The sequence below is a fragment of the Corapipo altera genome, unplaced genomic scaffold, assembly GCF_003945725.1.
Source record: "Corapipo altera isolate COAL_440 unplaced genomic scaffold, ASM394572v1 308, whole genome shotgun sequence".
NCBI classification, from domain to species: Eukaryota; Metazoa; Chordata; class Aves; order Passeriformes; family Pipridae; genus Corapipo; species Corapipo altera.
Genome location: NW_020884925.1, coordinates 116,162 through 137,357, shown reverse-complemented (window position 1 = coordinate 137,357; position 21,196 = coordinate 116,162). Strand labels below are relative to the sequence as shown.

The 21,196-nt window shown below is 51.6% G+C and overlaps 1 protein-coding gene across 1 annotated transcript in view; it reads right to left on the bottom strand.

Moving 5' to 3' along the window:
* Positions 1 to 847: 847 nt before the first annotated feature.
* Positions 848 to 21,196, bottom strand: part of LOC113953868 (mucosa-associated lymphoid tissue lymphoma translocation protein 1-like) — a 21,037-nt gene continuing 688 nt past the window's right edge. The window contains 15 exon segments of the mRNA XM_027657518.1: positions 848 to 1,827; positions 3,936 to 4,061; positions 7,945 to 7,995; positions 7,997 to 8,097; positions 8,223 to 8,354; positions 8,609 to 8,736; positions 9,337 to 9,411; positions 12,513 to 12,690; positions 16,400 to 16,603; positions 17,404 to 17,430; positions 19,068 to 19,164; positions 19,638 to 19,816; positions 20,308 to 20,461; positions 20,649 to 20,767; positions 21,026 to 21,120. Coding sequence (XP_027513319.1) covers positions 1,492 to 1,827; positions 3,936 to 4,061; positions 7,945 to 7,995; positions 7,997 to 8,097; positions 8,223 to 8,354; positions 8,609 to 8,736; positions 9,337 to 9,411; positions 12,513 to 12,690; positions 16,400 to 16,603; positions 17,404 to 17,430; positions 19,068 to 19,164; positions 19,638 to 19,816; positions 20,308 to 20,461; positions 20,649 to 20,767; positions 21,026 to 21,120 — 2,002 coding nt within the window. The 3' untranslated portion in view covers positions 848 to 1,491.

Here is a 21,196-nt window from a genome sequence, read left to right as displayed (position 1 = left end):
GCCTTAGAGACTTTCTAGTCTGCAGCCAGATGGGGCCCCTCTTCTTTCCCTTGGCTCTACTCACTGTGAGGAGAATAAAAGCCTCCTCTGTTCTCTTTGGACAGGTTTCCAGCACTTGTAGGATGGTTTATCTGGAAGGAACATTTCAGATTTTTCTGTGCTTTAACAGACACCATAGACAGGGATGTATCTTCACTGCTGAAGAAGAGCAAAACTGAGAAAATGCTCTCTCCAACCCTCTTTTAAACTATGACAGAGCTCAGGCTCTCTCTCCACTTTTCTATCCTTGACCTCTCAAGAAGTTTTGCTCTCCAAGCTTTTTCTTTCACAGGACCACAACAGCCAGAAGGGATCTCCAGTGCTCTCTGGTCTAGCACCCCACCAGCTTGGATCAGGCCACCAGCATCTTCTGCAGTCCAGAGTGAACTAACCTTCAAGGATGGAGACCTGACACTTCACTGGGGTCACTGGCCCCTGTGGAACTATTGGATCACCTTCCCAGGCCCTTGCTGAGCAACCACCTTTATCAAACAGATATTAGGGTAGCAGTCAGGGAGGGGACTGTGCCCACCCAGGATGTCCATTGGGTCCTGCTCACCCTGTGGCTTTCTCTGGACAGCTGGTTGTCCAGGAAAGGTAGTACTTGAGGTTGACCACAGCATAGACAGGCACTTAGAAAAAACAATTTGCACTAATAATAACTTTTTTGAGGTTATTCTTTATCAATCCCAGTATTTTCCATCTCTCCTATAGGACACTCTGCACCTGAGAGAAACTGGAGAGTGCACAGGGTTGAACACCCTTTAATGCCCCTTGGACCATGCTGGAAGGGGCAGGTGTCAGTGTACCTGCTACTCCTGGTGGCTGTTCCTGGTGGAAAACCAGCCTCCCCCCTAAACACACACTGGACGGAACTTCCTTTTCCTGGCAAGTGACTGTCACCCCAATTATAAATACACTCTTCAGAAACACATAAATGCATAACTTAACACCTGCTTTGACACAAGCATGGGAAAAAAGCGACACTGTTACCCCAGGGAGAGCTCACACCATTTCACCTGGTCCCCTTGGTGCAGCCCCGTGTCCCTTGCACAGGTGTGATGGCAGCCAGCAGCCACGGCTGGGACTGGAGCTGGGGCTGTAGTGTTTGGGGGTTTCTCATCACATTTAATGCTGCAACGTTTGTTTTCGGGCAGAAAATACCAGCAGTGCCCTTGACTTGCAGCAGTGCCTTGGCAGTGTTATGACTGGCCGGGTGGCCCTGTCCTCTGCAGACACCACAGTGACTCCCCACTGATCCCGACGCTCACGTGGGACTGGGGGTAGTCCCAGTGGGCTTCAGGCCCCGCACGCCACAGGGTGCAGATGGGAGAAGCCTTTCCAGGAAAGCATCCTTGGCCTCACTGGGACAGGGTGATGCCGAGACTGGGAGGCAGCTGTGGATTCTGAAGGATTCAGAACTGTTGCCTCAATTAAAACCAGGGTGGAGGGTCAGGGGCCAGCCCGGAGCAGCGCCGAGCAGAGCTCGCCCAGGTCGCTCTCGTCGTTCTCCTCGGGCTCGCTGCTGAAGGTGGAGGGGCTGCTGCTGGGCAAGCTGTGGCCAGAGCCTGTCCTCAGGGATCCTTGTCCCTTTGGGTCCAGTGTGTCCTGGAGGCATACACTGCCTGTGCCGGCAGGAGTTTGCTGGGAGTCTGGCTGAGAGTCGTTCCTCTGGCTGAAAAACTGCCCCAGCAGGGATTTCTGGAGGGTCGTTCGCAGGCTTTCACAAGTCCTCTGCTTTGTGCTCGGCTGGGTGTAATGCAAATCCAACTGCAGGACCACATCCGTCTGGAAGGGGAGAGCGGAGGACGCTAAGTGAATCGGAGACTCAGACTGGAAGCAGAGCTTTCCTGCTGTTGCTGCCAGACATGAGAGCCTTGGCTGGCTGTTGAGCAGGCTCACAGCCCCATGCTGTGGCGTGATGGAGAAACGCTACTGCCAGAGAAAACAAGCTGTTACACACTCACACAGCTCATGACGTCTGTGGGCCTCAGCCATGGATTCTGGATTTCAGGACTGCTCCTGAAATCAGGCCACCTCACTTGGGATCTCGTCAGCCCCATCAGTGAGCCCCAGTGCTCACTGTCACTGTGAGCATCACATCCAGGATGCTGGCACAGGGGAGCAGGAGAGGAGGCAAGGAATGGCACCATGTCCATCCTCGCCGTGGCTGGGACCACTGCCCAGGGGAGAGGAAAGCATGAAAGGGAGGGATATGAACCACTCCCAACCCTGGAAGTGTTCAAGGCCAGGTTGGAAAGGGCTTGGAGGAACCTGCCTAAGTGGAAGGTGTCCCTGCCCATGGCAGGAGGGTGGAACGAGGTGAGCTTTAAGGTCCCTTCCAGCCGAAACCATTCTGGGATGCTACGATCTGAAACCACATCACACGGTAAAAGGCAACAGCTTTAAGCAGCAGCACTCCACAGGGATCTGTTCACAGCCTAGCACTATTTTAGAATTTTATAAAAGATGAAGAACTCAGAAAATAACCATGGCAGCCAAACCCCTGAAAGCAAACCCCCAGCATGGGGCTGTGCCTGAAATGCCTGGCTGTACAGAGCAGGGAGATGTATAATGGAACAAGATTTTGACAGGCAATGCAGGGTCCAGGTCTCCTGTCGGCACTTAAAAGCAATGCAGAATAGTTGGGAAAGGTTCAGAAAAGAGCTCCAGGAACAATCAAGGACTGAAAGCATTGCCATATGCTGAGGCACGTCACGTACTCAGCAAACAGAGCTTGCTGTGGGCAGCAGCAACCCAGGCAGAGAGCAGCGCTCAGTGCAAGATCCACTGGCTGTCCCTCCTGGGGAGGAGAAAAAATCAAAGTAGAAACAAGGTGCACACTGCTGGGAGAGACAAGCTAGGGGACCAGCAATTCTGCCTCTCTCATGGTCTTTAAATAGTTTGAGGGTGTTTTGAAACGTGTCAAAGAGGCACAGTTTGGATCAGGCTTGGAAGAGTTACTCTGACGACAGGAGCTCCTGGCCAGCCCATGAGCTCATCTCTCAGGCAAGAACACAGCCTAGTGAAGACATCCTTCATGTGAAATATTCAGGCAAGTCTGACCTCCCCTAGGCTGATGGAGCAAAGAACAGTCTCCCTGGCCAGGTAGCAAAGAAAAACAGAGCAAGCTATGATGGGCGATGCCGCTCCCCACTCCCAGGGCAGCTGCTGTGGGTCAGGTTTGCTGGGAGGGCCAAGCAGGGGAGACAACACAAAAGCAAAGAGCATCCATGCTCAGGCTCTGCAGGCTGATCTGTAAATCAGAAAGGTTTTGCAGAGGTGGAAAAGGTGAGGTGAAAGAGGATAGTCCTCTCCTATGGAGCCAGGCTGGGAGAGCTGGGGGTGTTAAGCCTGGAAAAAAAAAGCTCCAGGGAGACCTTAGAGCTCCTTCCAGTGCCTAAAGGGCTCCAAGAGAGCTGGAGAGGGACTTTGGACAAGGGATGGAGGGACAGGCCAAGGGGGAATGGCTTCCCACTGTCAGAGTACGGGGTTAGATGGGATACTGGCATGAAATTCTTCCCTGTGAGGGTGGTGAGGCCCTGGTACAGGTTTCCCAGAGAAGCTGTGGCTGCCCCATCCCTGGAAGTGTTCAAGGCCAGGTTGGACAGGGCTTGGAGCAACCTGGAATGGTGGAAAGTGTCCCTGCCCATGGCAGGGGGGTGGAACAGGATGAGTTTTAAGGTCCCTCCTAATCCAGGCCAGTCTGTGACTCTGTGAAAGAGGGCGGCTTTTGTTCCTTGAAGATCAACAAGCTCCTCTAACATCGATCTGGATGTGACACTGACACAGACATGTGGTCAGAGGGGCACATCCAGCTGCAGCCATGGGGATAGGGAGCACCAGTTATGAGAGGATGTCGGAGAATAGCAGAGAAGCACCTGGAAGCTCCCTACCTGAATTTTCTGAAGTCCGCAAAGCTGGAAGACGCAGTCCAGCTCCTCCCACTTGTATACGGAGGCGAGCAGAGTCTCCACATGGTCCAGACGGCTCTCCCTCTGCATGGCCACGGCCTCCATCTCCTGGGTCAAGAAAACAAGAGGAAATGCAAGGAAATTTCAGCATCAGCATGGAGCATTGAGGCACAAGTGCCCATCAAAAGTGCTGCTTCTCCACATACAGCAATGCCCAGGGCTTTGATTGACATGCTGCAGGTTGGAAATGCTGTGTATCCTAATGGAAGTACTACAGAGAGCAAGCAACAGAGATTTTGCACATTCACCTTGTGACAATCAGTGAGAAGACCAAGCTAAACATCCCCGGAGTACATCTGTTGGGAAAACTGGGGTATAATGGGATTTGCAGCAGAGCAAAGAGCAGCTACAGCTGGTACCACAACCACTGGTAGCACCAGCACGGTGTCGTGGAGGGAGCAAATTTTCCAAGGGCACAGCTGGAGGAAGCTCAGAGTTGAGCCGAGTGCCAAATTAGCCCCCCACCATCTACACAACTGCCAATTCTTGCTGAGTTACTCCAACTTAGCCAAAACAGCCCTGTCTCTATGAGATCCTCTTCAGTACTGATCGATTCTTGGAGTCACTAATAGCACAAGAACCGACAAGGGAATAAGGGCCTTTCAAAATCATAGATTCATGGAATATCTTGAGTTGGAAGGGATTCACAAGGATCATTGAGTCCAACTCCTGGCTCTGCACAGGACAACCCCAAGAATCCCATCATGTGCCTGAGAGCATTGTCCAAATGCTCCCTGAGATCCAGAAGGGATGGGGTCAGGACCACGTCTCTCTCGCTTTGGATTTGAGCCCTCCAGAATGAGTGACAGATCACAGTCCACCAGCCCCTTCCAAAAGGTGCTTCCCTCTGCCAGCTTGCTCTGGCAACTGTCCCAGTTTAATCCTTGACAGAAGTTAAGGATTGGGTATGGTGATGAAGGAGGCTGTTAGGATATTTGGGGAGGTAGAAATTGGAGAAGCCCTGGGAGCTCTTCCTGGCCTTTAAAGACCTTCCCCAAACTGCTGCCTGCAAGTGGCCAAAGCAATTTGTTTCTAGTCAGGAGAGTATCAGGAAATGCTGGACCCCAAACACTAGCTGGGATCTGCAGGCATCAGGGTTACCCCTCTGTGCATGGCCTGGTGGAACAGGAGTAGTGCCATTGCTGATCCAGTAGATCCACTGGAGTCTGCAGAAACACCATTTATCTCTGTGCAAGGGAAAGCCAAACCCCATCTCTGCACTTGACAGCTCGTTATTGCTATGTTTGGAAATGGCTTCAGGGGTTATTGGCTCTATTTCTTTCTCAGGGATCACAGGGAGATTGACCAACTTGCAGCTGCACAGATCTTGGCTCCTGCCCTCCTGGCTTTCTGCCAGGCCTCAGGAGGACCACAAGCCAGTGGAGTCTCATCACCAGCTCCCTCAGCACTTGTGGGTGCATCCATTAGGTGCCATGGATTTGTGAACATCCAGTTTCTTTAGTGCTCCCTGACCTGGTCCTCTTCCTCCTCTGGGTGTAAGTCCCCCTTGATCCAGACCTTTTTCCTAGTCTCAGGGGTCTGGGAGTCCTGATATACATGTAAGAAGCCCTTCTTGTTTCCCTCAGATCCAGCCCCAAACGGGCTTTGGCTTTCCGAACCCCAGGCCTATATGCTTGAATCACATCTTTACAGTCCTACATCACCTGCCCCTGCTTCCACCTCTTGTACACCTCCTTTTCACGTGTGAGCTCAGGTAGGAGCCCCCAGCACATCCATGCAGGCCTCCTGCAGCCTTTGCTTGACTGCCTGTTCATCAGGATCCTTGAAAATCCCCCAGCTCCCCAGGGCTGTGTCCCACAGGAACACAGCTCTCCAGTCTAGTGACTTCAAGACATTCACCTGGGAAAGGAGCGACCTGATGTGTTTGCTTTAGCAGGAGAGTTGGACTGGATTATCTCTAGAGGTACCTTCCAACCCCAAACATTCCATGGCTCTGATCTCAAGGGATCAATTAAAACCCTGACACACGAGATTCAAAGCCCCTCAGCTACAGCAATTCATTAACCACAAGAATCTGCACTCTGCTTAATTCCCAGCCTCCATAGCCTCCTGTTCCACAAACTAATTCCCTTCCACATTCTCCATTATCATTTCTGGCTGTGTAGGAGAAAATGGAGAGAAGCATTTTCTGAATTAATTTTTTTAGCCAATTCATACTTATTTATAAACCTTTCTCCATGGTGGAATACATTTTTTAATGAAGATGATACCCAGGAATTGGCAAGGCCAGAGTTTTAGCTAGCCTAGAAAAACAGATATTCTATATAAATGGGGGAAGGGTGACTGGAAAGGCCATTAGGTCAAACAGCTCCAGATCAAGTGACTGGAAAACAAGGAGATCTAACATAAAGGTTTTTAAAAAGTAAGGATTCAAACAGTATAGAGAAAAAAAATGGGAATGCCCTAGCTGTCAGCATCATTCCTTTCTACACATATGCTACAGCAGCCTCTCCCTCTGAAGACAGTGCTTGTCAGGTAAAAATGCAAGTCAGGCAAGACACAGGATGGCAGGGAATATGGGACAACTAAAGAAAATTGATCAATGCCAGAAAATTCCATCCTAATTATCCCTGCCAAACACACAGCAAGCCCAGTTAAATCCCTTTCATAAGCAAAATGTGGCAAGTGGTGGGAAAACTACCATTTCCTCAACCAAGCAGCTTCCTGGGATCATTCTCCAGGGCTTGCAACCTCCCCTTCAGCCTGGTTTTGTTGGTCCTGCACTTCAGCAACCCCACCTCCCTCAGCATCCCCCGGGAGGGCTGGCACAGGGATCCTGGCAGAAGCCTTGCACCCTCCTGCAGATACCTGTGCACTCCCGTGGTCCCAGGGGTGCAGGGGTGGCCTCTGTGGGAGTCTGAGGTGGGGCAGGTGCCAGGGCCGGTGCCAGGGCCGGTGTGGTCGGAGGATGGTGGCAGGACATGCTGCTGCCTCAGCAGACACCACTGGAGGTCAGTGTGAGCCAGCACCGCCGTGCAGTGGGACAAGGACAGGGATCTCACTGCTGAACTGGGGTGCCTTTTTTGTCTCCTCAACCCTCTTGAGACAGCTCCAGAGGCAGGAGCACACGGCTGAGTGCCCCTTTGCCCTGAGTTGCTGATGTGGGGTGGATGCATGCAAATATCTGCTCACACACACACACACACACACACACACGTTTTTCATGCATGATTAGGGAGCTCACAAAGGGGAACGATGCTCCAGCTTGGGAACAGGTAGGATCAGGCTCCAAACCTCCTGGATACACCACGCTGCATCAGTGACCTCAATGTACTGAGGAGCAGTGTCCCTCCATAAGCAACAAGGGCTGAAAAACCCACCACAATCAAGCTACACTTCAGCAAAAGGACTAAAGAAAACGAGGGAGATGGTTAGCGGAAAGGAGCAGCAAGTTAAATCCTTAGTGGTGGCATGGAGACTATGGAGACCACCAGGAAAGACCATGCCGGGCACGTGGTCTGTTAGGAAAGGTGTGAGAAAGGGTGGAAGGAAGCTGGTACGGCTCAACAGGGAAGAATATGGAATATGAGCAGAGCAGGCTAAGAATGCATGATTCAAAAAGCCAGATCTGCTTCCAAACACGGAAAACAGAATGGCTCTTCACCTCAATCAGATTAAATACAATAATTTAATCAGGCAGGACAGAAATCAATCTGAGGGGTAACTGGTTAAAGCCATCATACCAGTGCAAAATCCTTTTTGTGATGCATGAGGAGCAAGGCAGGTGGCCTGTAGGGAACCCACTGAGGCATGGAAGGAGCCTCAAGGAGGTGTGTGCAGAGGAGGGGATCCTTTTCCACCTGGGACCAGCCTTTCCTAGCCCTCAGGACCCACCCTGGGCTGAGCCCAACCATGCTCCCACCTGTGTCCTGGGGAAAGCAGCCCAGGAAGGGGAGCTTAGAGGACTCACCGGGGGCTGGCAGAGCAGGAGGCGAGGGGCAGTGACATGGGCCGGGGGGGGGCTGCAGCTTTGCACACACGGACATCAGGTTGGAGAAGAGCCGCAGGAAGCGGAGCTCTGCCCGGGCCCCGCAGGGGAAGGTCAGTGTTCTGCTCAGCGGCTCTGGAAGGGAAATTCAAAAGGGATCAGCTCCTCAGAGGGTCCAGCCAACATCTCCCTGCAGCCTGGAGTCCCTGAGGGGCACAGGGACCTCCAGCCCTCTCCTCCCCATGCCCTGCATGGCTCACCATGGCTGTGTCCCCAGCGCTCAGCACCTGTGCCAGAGAGACAGATGGGGTCTGTCAGGGACCGGGCTTCCTTCAGGGTGTGTTTGATCTCCATCACCTGCTTCCCAGTGACCAGGGGATCCCGGCCAATGTCTGTGGGAAAGAGTTGGAGGCACATGGATCACTCCAGGTTCCTTATTGATTTCCCTGCCTTTCAGATCCTACATGGATGTCTCCATACTGCTGCCAGGCTACTGAGAGCTCACATGGGGCACAGCCTGAGATTTGGATTTTAGGGAGGAATGGTTGGCTGGCTGCCTGGGATGGGGTGGTGAGGAGCCACTTGGTCTCTGGTCTCTCTTCTCACCCCTGCTACTGAAGAGAGTGGTTTCTCGCTTGTCCCTCACCTTCCAACACATCCTCCAACATGTGTGTAACCTTCTTCTCTTTCAGAATGTGTTTCTTCAGGTATTTCATGAAGATCCCAGAGCTGAACTCCCCGTCCTGCAGTTCATAGGCTTCTGCATCTTCACTTCTGCAAGAATAAGGACATTTCTTCAGTCCTCACATTTCTGCACCAGGCACAAAGTCCTGAGGGTGAGTCGGGCTTGCCAACTCCATCCAGACTCTTTTGGCTGAGTCTGAGTTTGCTTCTCAAAGAATAACACAAAGTGCTTGGGTTTGGCCCAGGAGATGGTGGGAAGGGCGCAGGATGGGAAAAAGCAATGGAAGGGGACAGGACAGAAAAGCACAGTCTCCAGCCTAGGCAGGTGACAGAAGGTGAAAAGCCAGAAAAGCTGGCCCTGGAGCAGTAAACAACACCCATCATCTCAGGATGCTTCAGGTGGGCTGTTCATGGCACATGAACCTCGGGAATCAGGCTCAGGCCTGAAGGACAAGTGACAGTAGCTGAGGTCACCTTTACGCACAAGCACAGGCTGCCTTGAGTGATGGCAGGAGAAAGGACAGAAACGCCTGAACAGCAAATGCAGCAGTTGGAAGGTGAGAGCCAGAGGAAACATAGTGAAGCCCTCTCCAGCCTCCAAAGTCACTGTGCATGAAAGGATGAGAGTGGGTACGGCTGTGCCAGCATCTGGTCCTGTGTGCCAGCGTGGGGACAGCAAAGTGCACTTACGTGGCATAGCCATAGACAGTATTTCCCCAGGGCTCCAGCGGCTGCACCTGGGAGAGGGCACGTCCTGGGTTGTACCTGGAAGAGAAAGAAAAGGCATGAGTCAGTGTTGAGGACATCCGTCAGCTGGAGGGGACAAAGCCCACACGCTCTCCCACATCCATCTCCTAGGGACGGCAATAGCATCAACCCTCACCTCAGATCCAACCACAGAGACGAAAGTTGGGAGTCCCACCAAGAACCCAAACCACAGGGAAATGAGTAGATAGGTCCAGCTGTGACCTCTCTGCACTGGTGAGCTGCTCCCTGCCCCACACTGAGCGTGGAGCTGTGGGGACAACCTTCCCTCCTCTCTCCCAAGGCTGGATTTTAACAACTCCAGGTAGCAACAAAGTGCAGAGAACACACAGGGTCACTGTGGCCCAGTGGACAACTGTCCCTGCGGAAATCAGAGGTGTGCACAGCACATGGTTACGGCTCAACTGCCTGTGCTGGGGTCTGGGGCACCCCACAGGGCCCCTCCAGACCACACACACACACTTCTCCTCAGGGAACCAAAGCAGGTTATGGTTCATACACCCCCAGATGTCACCGAGAGATGGGATCAGGAGACACACACCCGGGTCTTGAAGCCCAAAACTGGCCCCAACACCCTGGTCTAGATATAGCTGAATGAGAACAGCTCCTGTTATTTCCAAAATCAGGTAGAACCACAGTAACAGGCCTGGTTTTCACCAAAAAAGATCTCATGGTTGCACTGAATGGTCAAGCCTTGTCCATCTGACTGCATGGGGACAGGCTGCCTCCAGTTCACACCAGTGACGTGGAGCTGTTCCCAGTCACACAGTGACAAGAGCCAGGAACAGAGGCAGCATTACTCCACATTATTCAATTCCAGCACAGCTTCCTGAGGCTGAAGCTGGCACACTAAGGAGAGCAGAAGGGATGGCTGTATCACCAGCAGTCAGTGTCACCTACTACTGGTGGCACAGTCTGGAGATATTTCATGGTACGATTCAATTGGCTTCTGTAAGTTGTCTTAAAGATGATCAGAAGAAAAAATGTGGGAAAGGAGATACGCTTCTAGATATGAATACTGAGATTTATCTGCTCCTCAGCTGCTCCTAAATTAATGCAGAAATCTGGCATTTCGGGTCCAAGGATAAATCAGAGAATTCCTGGAAGAGGCAATCGCATCCGCCCAAAATCAGCACATAAATGTATGAGGCTACACACAGGCTCCATGTTCCTGGTTCCTCCTCTGCTAAAGCTGAACATCTGCTCCCACTTGGCAAAGGAGGCTGTGTTTCTCACCACCCTGGCATTTCTGATGCCAACATATGGGGTGAGGAGATGCTCTGGGTGAGCTCCTTCTCAGCACAGACACAGCCCCTCCTGGTTTGTGCACAAGCTGTTGACAGACCTGCAGCATCAGTCGGACCAAAAGGGCCTTGGGAAAGGAGACCCTGGGAGCCTTATTTTACACAGTGTTGTAAACACACAGCTATGAAATCCAGACGCTTTCCCAAGCTAAAATGGTGACTTCTCAAGATAAAGGAGCTCAGGAGAGAGTTTCTACAGCAATCCCCCAGAAAATCAGGGATAACACCCACTGCATGAAGTGCTGTGCCTGTGGAAAAGGGGAGGTGTGAGCTTTAGGGGAGGAGAGAAAAAAACAGCTGCACAACCTTGCCTAAACATCCCAGCAGATCTCACACTGCACCCTCTTCCCAGAGCCCACTGAGACTCCACTGAGCACAGGAACGCCAAGGAAGGAGACAGCAGCTCAAAGGCAGACAGCAGCTCAAAAGCTGTTTTATAGACTGTTAACATTTGTGTTGGTGATCCCTGTGTAGCCTCCATGTCACCTCCCCATCACGCACTGCCCTTGGACAGCAGCCCAGAGGTGCAGCTCCAGCGGTGTATCCGTGAGAGCCAGGTGTTCCTGCTTGGCTGCATGCCATCCTCTGCCGGTTATCCTGCTGGGGAGAGCAGGAAGGTGCTGCCAGGTGTGCCAGGGAAGTAACACACTCTGCTTTCAGCAGAGAGCAAGAAGGGAGAAAGGGGATGCTTCACTCTGGGGAGCTCAGGGCAGGATCAAGGCACATTAAGATCTGGTGACACTGGCAATTCAGACCTGCAGGATAAGTCTCTGCACAGCCAGCTTGAAGCTATTCAAAGTGAGCATCCCCACCTCTGCAGCTACAAGGCATCAAAGATTTATCCTCTCTCCAAGGGCTGGCAGCTCTTTCAGGGTATCAAAATCCCTGTCGTCTTTCCGGTTCTTAGCACAGGAACCACAGCAGGAAGAGAGAGACTTTCCTGCATTTGCTCTCCAGGTCTTTTCTGACCTGTAAATCTGCCTCAGGAGACTGAAATAAATGAACTAATGACAGCTTCTGCTGCAACAGTCCACCTACCCCTGCTGAAATTGGACAAGTAGTAATTTTCTGCAGCAGGATAGAGGTCTGCAGGCCAAGAGAGGATGATAGGCTTTCCACAGACAGTGGGAAAATGCTGATCTCTGACCTCAGCAGCAGCTGCTTCACAACACAACCACTTCAGAAGGATTTAAGGCCAGTGAAAAGCAAGTAGCAGGGCTTAAAATATTTTCCCCATCATGCTGCACTCTTCTCACTGAAATGTTAACAAGAATGCAGCCAGGAGAAGAGAGGTGAGTCGAACACTCCAAGCCGGAGCACTTGGGAAACATGGACCAGGAAAGCACATGATCAGCAAGACAAGGTTAGGTGGGTCAGGCTTGAAATATAAAAGACAAACCCTGTGCTGAGTTTCAGACAACAATTTATGCCAGACACAGCCATGACCCCATGGGCTTGAGGCAACCTGCCTGTATTTGCCAGGTTTCTTCACCTCAAAAAACCCAAGGATTTTTCAAGCCCCTTCTCTCCAGCAGATCTCAGACAATACTTGATGCTCTCTGTACTAAGATGGGAACGACCCATCTTTCCATAACATCCTGCAGGACCTAAAAGTGCTGCTGATTTTATGACACACAATCAATAACCATTGATGGAGCAGCACCACGGGGAACATGGCCCCAGCAATCCACAGGAACAACTCACAGGGGGAGTTGAAGCCCAGAGCTGAGGCTGGACACCCTTCCCGGGCCCCTCAGAACACTCATCCGAGGTGAGGAAGGGGGAAGAGCACCCTACCACTTCCTGCAGGTGTCCAGCAAGATGATGTTCAGGGCTGTCTGCTGCTGCTGCATCTTCTGGAGGATCCTCTGCACGCTGATGCAGTTCTCAGGGGCGTAGGGCTGGGGGGCATCAACAGGGACCATGTAGTTCCTCCCCAGATGTTCGTACCCATGCCCGGCATAGTAGAATATAGCTGGGAACAGGGAGAGAAGAGAATGAATCAGGATGCCAACCTGCAGGTCTGTAACCAGCTCCCCATGGCCACATCCCGTCTCCTGAAGGGATACTGGAGCAGGGCAGACCTAGACCAGCAGCACCTATGGAACTGCAGCTACGCTGACCTCACAGTTTTGACTTTTTTCCAATTTATCCCTTTTGGCAGAGTCAGAAGTAGCCCTGAGAGGCTCCCTTGTGCTTGTGGACTCCCACACTGTTTGTCACCTGAAGTCACTGGGTTTACATATTTCCAAGCCCTCTGTGCTACAACACCCAGGCTCAGCATCTGCCAGGCTGAATTCCACCTTTGTACAAAGTTTGGGTTAATCCTCAGGTCTTTAAAGGAAAATGACAACAGAAAAAGATTTTACCACAGGATTTTACATTAACAGTCTTTTAAATGAGAAGCTTCTCATTTAAAAGAGCTTCCTAGTTTTGGAGAAGAGATTAACAACTGATTAGGTGATGGGAAACACTCTCCAGATTTCAAAGGTCTGCCTGTATTTATGCACCTATAAACTGGTGAAAAATTAGACAGAGAGATAGAGAGTTCTCCAGACGTCCAGAACACGTGGACCACACGCTTCAACAACCTCAGACCAGACAGGAAGACGTGTAAGGAAGGAAGAGTCAGACCCATCCAGGTGCTGGTGGGAAGTCCAATGCTCAACAAGAATTTTGGATTTTACTCCTATGCACATGGAACTTAGTAATGTTTTCTGCCTTCACAAGAGATGGCAATACAGGGACTTTCAGGTGGAAAGCACTGGGGAGCTCAGTATGGCCCAAGCTGGTGCTCCCCTCTGACCTGTGTCCCGTGCAGGGCTTTCCTCCTGCACAGGGATCCCTATGTGGGCTGAAGCTTCCCTAAAGGATATTGCACAGTGGCTGGTCACCCCTCCCCAGCGCTGATGACACTGCTTGGGGGATGCTGATTGATGAAAGCCAACTTGGGGAACTGAAATGGGTTAAAAATAGCTCTGTGAGGTGACACAGTTGTGCTACCACAATGGAGGGATGGTGAAAAGTGAGAGATCAGAAATGGGAACAAGCAGCTAAAAGGCAACAGCAGGAGAAATTCTTCAGTCAGACTCACTGCCAAAGCTCACACTTGAGTGAGTAACCTCTCCTCTCTATTCCTTCCACTGTTCCTGCCCCTGGACTTGGCAGGACACTCGCCTTGATCTCTGATTGGGCAAGGGATGTGGTGACAGGGGCAGGAGCTGAAGGACTAAAAGCATGACCTCATCGTGTGGAAGATGGAAAACATGATCTCACAGTCAAAGAGGCCTTGAGTCACCTTTGGTTTCTATTCTCAGGGGACAATGGAAAGTTTCTCAAATGGCTGTTTCCACAGATGCCCACAAGACTTGGGTTCCTCTTCTTGTGGATTGCCAGCCAGATACAGCGGGCTCTGATCGGCAGAAGCTCTGAGCTTTTGTAACTTGCAAATCAAAGCCACAAAACCCTCCCCTGAAACTAGAAAAGAGTATAAAACTGGAAACCTTCTGGAAAAATTAGATGCAGGCATTACAGGCTGGGCCCCTCAAGTCATCAAGCACTGGTGCCTTTCATGCCTCTGCCCCTGTTCATGCAAGGAAGTGATGACATCTGTCACCAGGTAGCATCACTGATGCTTGGAAAAAAATTAAATGCTACAGAAAAGCCCACAAAGAACGATTCAATCCTTAAAGTTTCTAACTTTTGAGGTCTTGTGCACCTGAATGCACCACCAGGTGCTCCCCAGACTATATAAATCCCAAAGACTGGTGTTCAAATCCAAAAAGACATGTTTCACAACAGCTGAGCAACTTTTCCAGCCTCTTCTGGACATAATTTCTCTCCTGAACAGGAAAGTCAACAATTTGCTCAGAGAAGGAAAGGGCTTTTTCATTCTGAGCTCTTCCCACGTCGTGTGAGTCAGAACTGCTGATCACAGACAAACTTCCGAGTACCAAATTAAAAAGGGGAAGCTCCAGGCACTGCTCATAATGCCGGAAATGTCAGCATGAGGCTTAATTAAGGCATGACTCCATATTCCAAGTATTTCACTCACAACTTTCTGCTCTCGTTGCATTTCCAATGCAATTTTTTTGACTCAGGACTTTTTAGGACACTCAAAATAACATCAAGGGGGATTCCTCGTTCGCCTGAGGAGAGAATGATTTAGATCACTCAGAGGATGCTTGGGGCCTTCAAAAATCTTCTGCAGCTTTTCTAAGAGATCTGGAGGAAAAGCAGCCCAATGACCCACCACCTCCATACCGTGAATTGGAGAAGCCTTTGGTACATAGAATCACTAAGCTTGGAAAAGACCTGCAAGATCATCAAGTCCAACCTTGGACTGAATACCACCGTGTCCACTAAACCATACCATGCAGTGCCACATCCACTCACTTTCTGAACACTTCAGGCCCAAAGCCTGGGAGGAGGGGGGAGAAGGCGCTGGCCTGGTCTGGGATGGTCTGGAGTTGCGGAAGTGGATGAAGGTCTCACAACAGCCTACAGTTCCTGGAGGGGCAGTTCCAGAGACCATAAAGCCTTACTCCCCTCGTCAGCATGGATCATACAGCATGGGGCAGTGAGCACCAACCTATGGAGGCTCATAGAGCAATCAGCCCTCTCTTCCCTCTCTATGTCTACACAAAGCTCTCCTCATTTCAGCTGTGGTGATTGCTACACAGGAGGTGTAACCTCCAGGTAAAGCCTGAGATACAAGGGGATTTCAGAGACCAACCACAAAAGGAAGCTGCAAGAGAAGTCATAGGAATCCACTGTCACCAGGTGATGACACGGCCGTGTGCGGCCCTTCCCACCAGCTCAGCCTCCCTGGTGAGTCAGTGCTTCCCGGAACAAGGTGGCTGCACAGCATTTCCCTCGTGGCCATGTCCCTATTATCCATTGCACAACCTCCAAACCTCCTGCTGAATGCCAGGCTGGAATCAGCCCACGCTGACTTTCACTGTCTGGGTGCTGCACAGCTGGGAGATAAGCCTCACTGGGGTTTGGAAGCAAAAAAAGCCCACTTGGCAAGGTATTTTCAGGGTACCTCTCGGGCTGGGAGAACTCAGGGACCCCAAAGGTGCTGCTTTACCCACCAAATCTGAACACCTGCTTTAAGACCCACAAGATCTGCCGGCTGGGTTTGTGTTTGAGGATCACTTCCCACTGAGAACAGTGTGCAATAAGCTCAAAGCCCAACCTCAAAGCCACCTGCAGCTGGCAATGCTCTTCTGCAAAAGGGCTCTCAGGGGCCCAAATTAGACCTTCAGGAAAGAGAAACAAGGAAATCATAGCCAGATGCAGCCGTCAGGGCTCAAAAGGAGCTCCCCTACCTCACACAGGATAAGTCTCCTCAATTCTGTTATCTACAGAAAAATGAAAACCCCTTTTCCCATTCACTATCAGAAGCATTGGCTCCCCAAAAACTCAGCGTGAGGCCATGCTGTTGGGGCTGGAGGCTGCCACGTGATGGAGAAACACTGCCTTTGCTGGCTGTAACCTGCCCAAAACTGAACAACACTTACCCAGGGGCTTCTGCCAAGCCTGGCACCACTGCAGACTGTGCTGCAGGTCTCCCTTGAGAGAGGAAAGTTCAGTTTTTTCTTTTTCAGTTCAACAGCTGTTCAGAAAATTGCCAAATCCCTGCTCAGCATGGGCAAGTGGCTGGGCTGGCTTGGTCTTACCATAGACTCCCTTTTCCAGGAGCTGCAGGAACTGACTGACTGCTGTCGCCATCTCAGCCTTGTTCAGATCCAGGAGGGAGACAACCTGGAAGCCCAGCTGCTCCAGAAGACGACTCAGCTCAAACACATCCTTGACAGGAGCCATGAGGTTGGGATGATGCTGGTAGCGGTTGTTGCCCACTAAAAGTGCTATTTTGCCTGTAGCTGAAACAAACACCAAGTGACAAAGCTGTAAACGCTCAGTGGGAGGCAAGGTCTCACCTTCTCCATTGGAGTGAGGATTCAGGAAATCTAAGAAAAAATTTAGGCAGGAAGGAGAGACCCTAGGCTGCTCCAAGCCTCGAGCACCCTCCAGAAAGCCCTCGGCTTTCTGAACACTTCAACAAAATACACAATCATTTTGACAGAAAGGGTTGAAAAGTTTACACTTGACAGCCAAAATCTCAGGAGTGCAGGAGGTTCTGCTCTACCTGCCCTACCGTGACCGTGGGCCTGGTGTGCCAGCAGTGCGTGGGAGGGGGATGCACTGAGCCAGGCTAAGGAGTCCTTTCCCTCACAGGGCTGAAATAGAGAAACCCTGGGGTCCTGCTTTGATTTTATCCCCACCTCCCCACTGTAAAAAAAAAGGATTTATGTCACTCAGCAGTGGTGGGAGTGAGGAGCTTTGCCCTGCTCTGAGGAGGTATTTCAAGGAAGGGAAAAGGTGTCATGTGAACAACATCTTTAAACTCATTTGGCAGCCCCAGAGCTCAAGACTCAGTTACTCATTAGGAATAATATTACTCCACTTGCTGAGAAAGATCAGGGCTTGGCAGGGGATGGGACTCATCTTGTGCCATGCAGCTCTGATCCCAAAAGCAGAGAGCCTGTTGCAATGTGGGCATAAAGGCTTGAAGTGGTCTCTGCAGGAAAAGAACTCCCACTCCCTGTCTTCCCATCCACCCTGGAGCCTGGCTTTGAAATAAGATAATACGTGCTCAGGAAGAAAAGACGACAGTACTCACCAAAAAACTTTTCAGAGCCACATGTACCTAGGAAAGAAAGAGGGAAATGATAAGCCTGTGCCCAGCATCCAGTGCCAGGTCTGAATCCTGCTCCAACATTCCCAGCAATGCACAGCTGGATCAAACACATAGAGGATCTGTATAAGCAATGCTCCCGGGGCAACTTTGTCACAGCCTGACTGCTAACCTTAAACACACTGGTCTTCATGAAATCCTGCCTGATTTATGACATCCTGAGCATCTGGGAAGCAAAGACTGGAAAAGGAGCAGGCCAGGGAAGGAGGGTCAGCACGGAGGAGCTCATACCTGGGCTTCCTGATGCGACTCACCTTCTCCCTCACTGCAACAAAAGCAAAGGTAACACAACGACTCAAGGTCAATAAAAGCTCCAAACCAGAGTTTCTCCCCATAAACGTCTGGTGCAGAGGGAGCCACCATTTGCTTTTGATTGTGATAATATTCCCCGAGTTGTTCATCTCCCTTCTCTGACTTTCTCTGCTTTTTAGCAGTTCTGGCTCAGAAAAGCCCCCCCAAATGTGACTCACTTTGGTGAGCTCCACAAGCTTCCCTGCCCAAGCACCTCCAGCTTCTTAAAATTGTTAGTCAAACACCTCCAGCTTTTCCTATTTAAATTAGAAATTAATTTCAAAATTCATCCCAGGAGAAAATTCTAAAACCCTACAGGCTCTAAAAGAAGAAATTAAAGATAAATTTCATACATCTCATGGGTCTGGAAGACCTCTGACCCCTGAGCCAGTGCTGCTGAGGCACCAGGGATGCCTGGAAAGTTCAGAACAAAACCATTCATCCTTTTCTGCCTCTGACAGAGGCACCCGTTGCACATTAAGCTCTGTAGCTGTAATGCTTTGAACCCAACCCAATTTGGTATCTTTTTCTTGCTGCCTGTCCCCCCTGGATGCAGTTTTGCCAGCTGTGAGGAGGCAGGCAGATTGCTCTCTGGATATACAGGATCAATTTGCACTTTGGAGAAATTTTAAAGCCAGCTTAAAAGGCAGGATGAGAAGCTTATGGCATAGAAAAATCTCTAGATGGAGTAAAGAGCCAGCCAAGCCAACTTGTGGTATTCCTGCTTCACGCAGGGCAAAGGCAGGGGCCAAGGGAGAGCTGGAGCATGCCTGAGGCTCTGGGAACACATCTTATCCCTGGGATCTGTCACTCATGCAGCATCAGCCCTCAGCTGCCAGCTGGAGGGGCCTGAACCTTCCCAAAACAAACCCTATCCTCTCCAGCTCTCTGTGTCTGAGTGCACCACTTCATCCCAGTGAGGCTGGAAATGAGTTTGGGCACAAGAGCCCACTGCGATTTGGCTGTGGAACTGTGAAATCAGCACCTTGGCAAGGCAGGAAAACCACAGGGAGCAGCTGAGAGCACCGAGCCTGCCCTAACACAGCATGTTTCTGGCAGACTGCAGAACCAGCATCCCACCCCACCAGATAGCGCATCACAGGGTCCGCGGGGTTCTCTTTTCCAGCCACCGCTTCCCTTGCTCCCTCTGAGCCCTGATACCAAGGAATCCTATTTATCACAGCCCTCATTCACCAGCTTGGTGCTTCCAGATGAGAGCATTAAATTCCATTGTACCCTCTAATTACTTCTCACTCCAGGTGATGTGCAGCAAAGCAACGGGGGTTGGCTCTGCTCACCTACGTGAACGTCCACAGCGTTGGTCCAGTGCTCTCCGTGACTGTTGGAGGCACAGCAGAGGTACGTGCCTGAGTCACTGACTTTGGCATGGGTGATCTAGACAGATCAAAAGTTAAACCACATTATTTATGGTGAAAGTCTGCAACTCCCTGCCAGGATCTGCTGAAGGCACCCGTGTTCCTGGAATAGAGTACTTTTCCTGCTATTCACTGAGACTTTGCCTCATAAAGAATCAGGACAGGGACAAGAACCAGAGCAGTACTGGCTGGCAAGGACTCTGGTTCTCCAGCCCAGGATCCTGCTCAGAGAGGGACTAAAGCCACCATTGAGGCAGGTTGGCCATAGCTCTGTCTATTCCAGCCCTGAACATCTCCAAGGACAGAGACCTCACTGTCTTTCTGGCTCCAGCACAGCACCATTCACCTCCAAATAAACAACCTCTTCCTAGTGCCCAGCCTGAACTTCCCTGTCAGAAGTGCACAGAGGACTTTCCCACAACCCTGCAACCAGCTTCTCCCATCACCCACCTCAGCAGCCAAAGTTTCTGAACTATCCCCAGGCAACCTTACCCAGAGTTTTTTTCTCTTGTGCTGTTCCAGCAGGTTCCCATTCCGGTACCACTGGTAGCAGGGGGCTGGGACCCCCATGGCAGCACACTGCAGCTGCAGTGGCTTCCCCACCTCCACCCTCTGCTCCGTGGGGTTGAGGATGATGACGGGCTCTCCTCGCCACAGCCGAGGGGGCAAACCTGCAAGGCAGCAACATGGAATTGGTTCTCCCTCCACAAGGACAGCAAACAATGGCCATTTGTCACCGTCACCACTGCACCTCTCTGCTTTGGGAGCAGGGAATGCTTGGGAGCAACACCTGCAATAGCCAACGCCAGACCACAGCCCTGCCTCTGGCTTCCCAAACCTGACCCTTGCCCTTTCCTGCCAAGGGTGCAGTCAACATGCTGAGGTCAAACACACCCTGAGTTATTTTTGGTCAGCTTTGAAGTAGCCAGATGGACTCTTCTAGTCCCAGCACCCCAAACAGCCCTAGAAAACCCACCGCGAGTGATCAGCAGGAGGTGTAGGTACATGCCAGGTTGGATGGGGCTTGAATCAACCTGGTCTAGTGGAAGGTGTCCCTGCCCATGGCAGGAGTGTTGGAACGAGATGAGTTTTAACGTCCCTTCCAACCCAAACCATTCTGTGATTCCATGATACATCAAGAAAGTAGAAGACATGCTCGTACCTCTGGCGACACACTGATGGACCTCCACCTTCACCCAGTCAGAGAAGACAGCATTTCTGTAGAGGTCATTGACTCTGCAGGTGTAGAGCTGGGTCTGCTCTGCAATAATGGGCAAGTCTGGGTTGGTTGCTCCAGGAATCTGGTGGCAGTCAGACTAAAGGGAAAACACAGGCAGTGGGTAGTGATTCCCTCCTCATTGCTGGCAGCAGAAGGCACTAGGAAGCCCCTTGTAAGAGCAGCAAAAGTGGAAATTCCTGATTTCCTCTCTTCCTTCAGCTCCCCCATTGTGTGCAGGGACCCAACCTGGTGCCATAACCAGGGACACACGCTCCCACCCTCACCTGGTGCTGACAAAACCACTGGTACTGCAGCAAGGTGTGTCCCTCGGCTCGGCACCGCAGTGTGAAGGAGTATCCCACTGGGACAGAGATGGAGACTGGCTGCTCAGTGATGGTAATGGCTGCGGAGAAACAGGGTGTGGAGGTGGAAACAGTGCAGTAAGCACAGCCCAGGGCTCGCTGGGCTACAAGAGTGGCATCCATCCTAGCAGGAAGGGAAGTTTGGAGGAACAAGGATTCTCTGTGCAGAGGGAATGGACGAAAGGACGGATGGGTGGGTGGATGGGTGCCACGAGGATGCCACGAGGCTCTTCTGGGTGCTCTCCCAAGTGCCATAGGGGTCGCACGGTCACTCTTCCCACCGCCCCGTGGCCGCTCACCTTCCTGCATCGCTTCTCCGGCGGCTCCTTCCCGGCCTGGGCGGCCGCCGGCCGGACCCGCGACGGCTCCTCTCCCCAGGACGCGGCGGCGGCACCTGCGGCGAGGGGACGGCGGCGCTGGGGGCGGCTCGGGCCGGGCCGAGCGGCCGCTCACCCGGCGCGGCGGCCCAT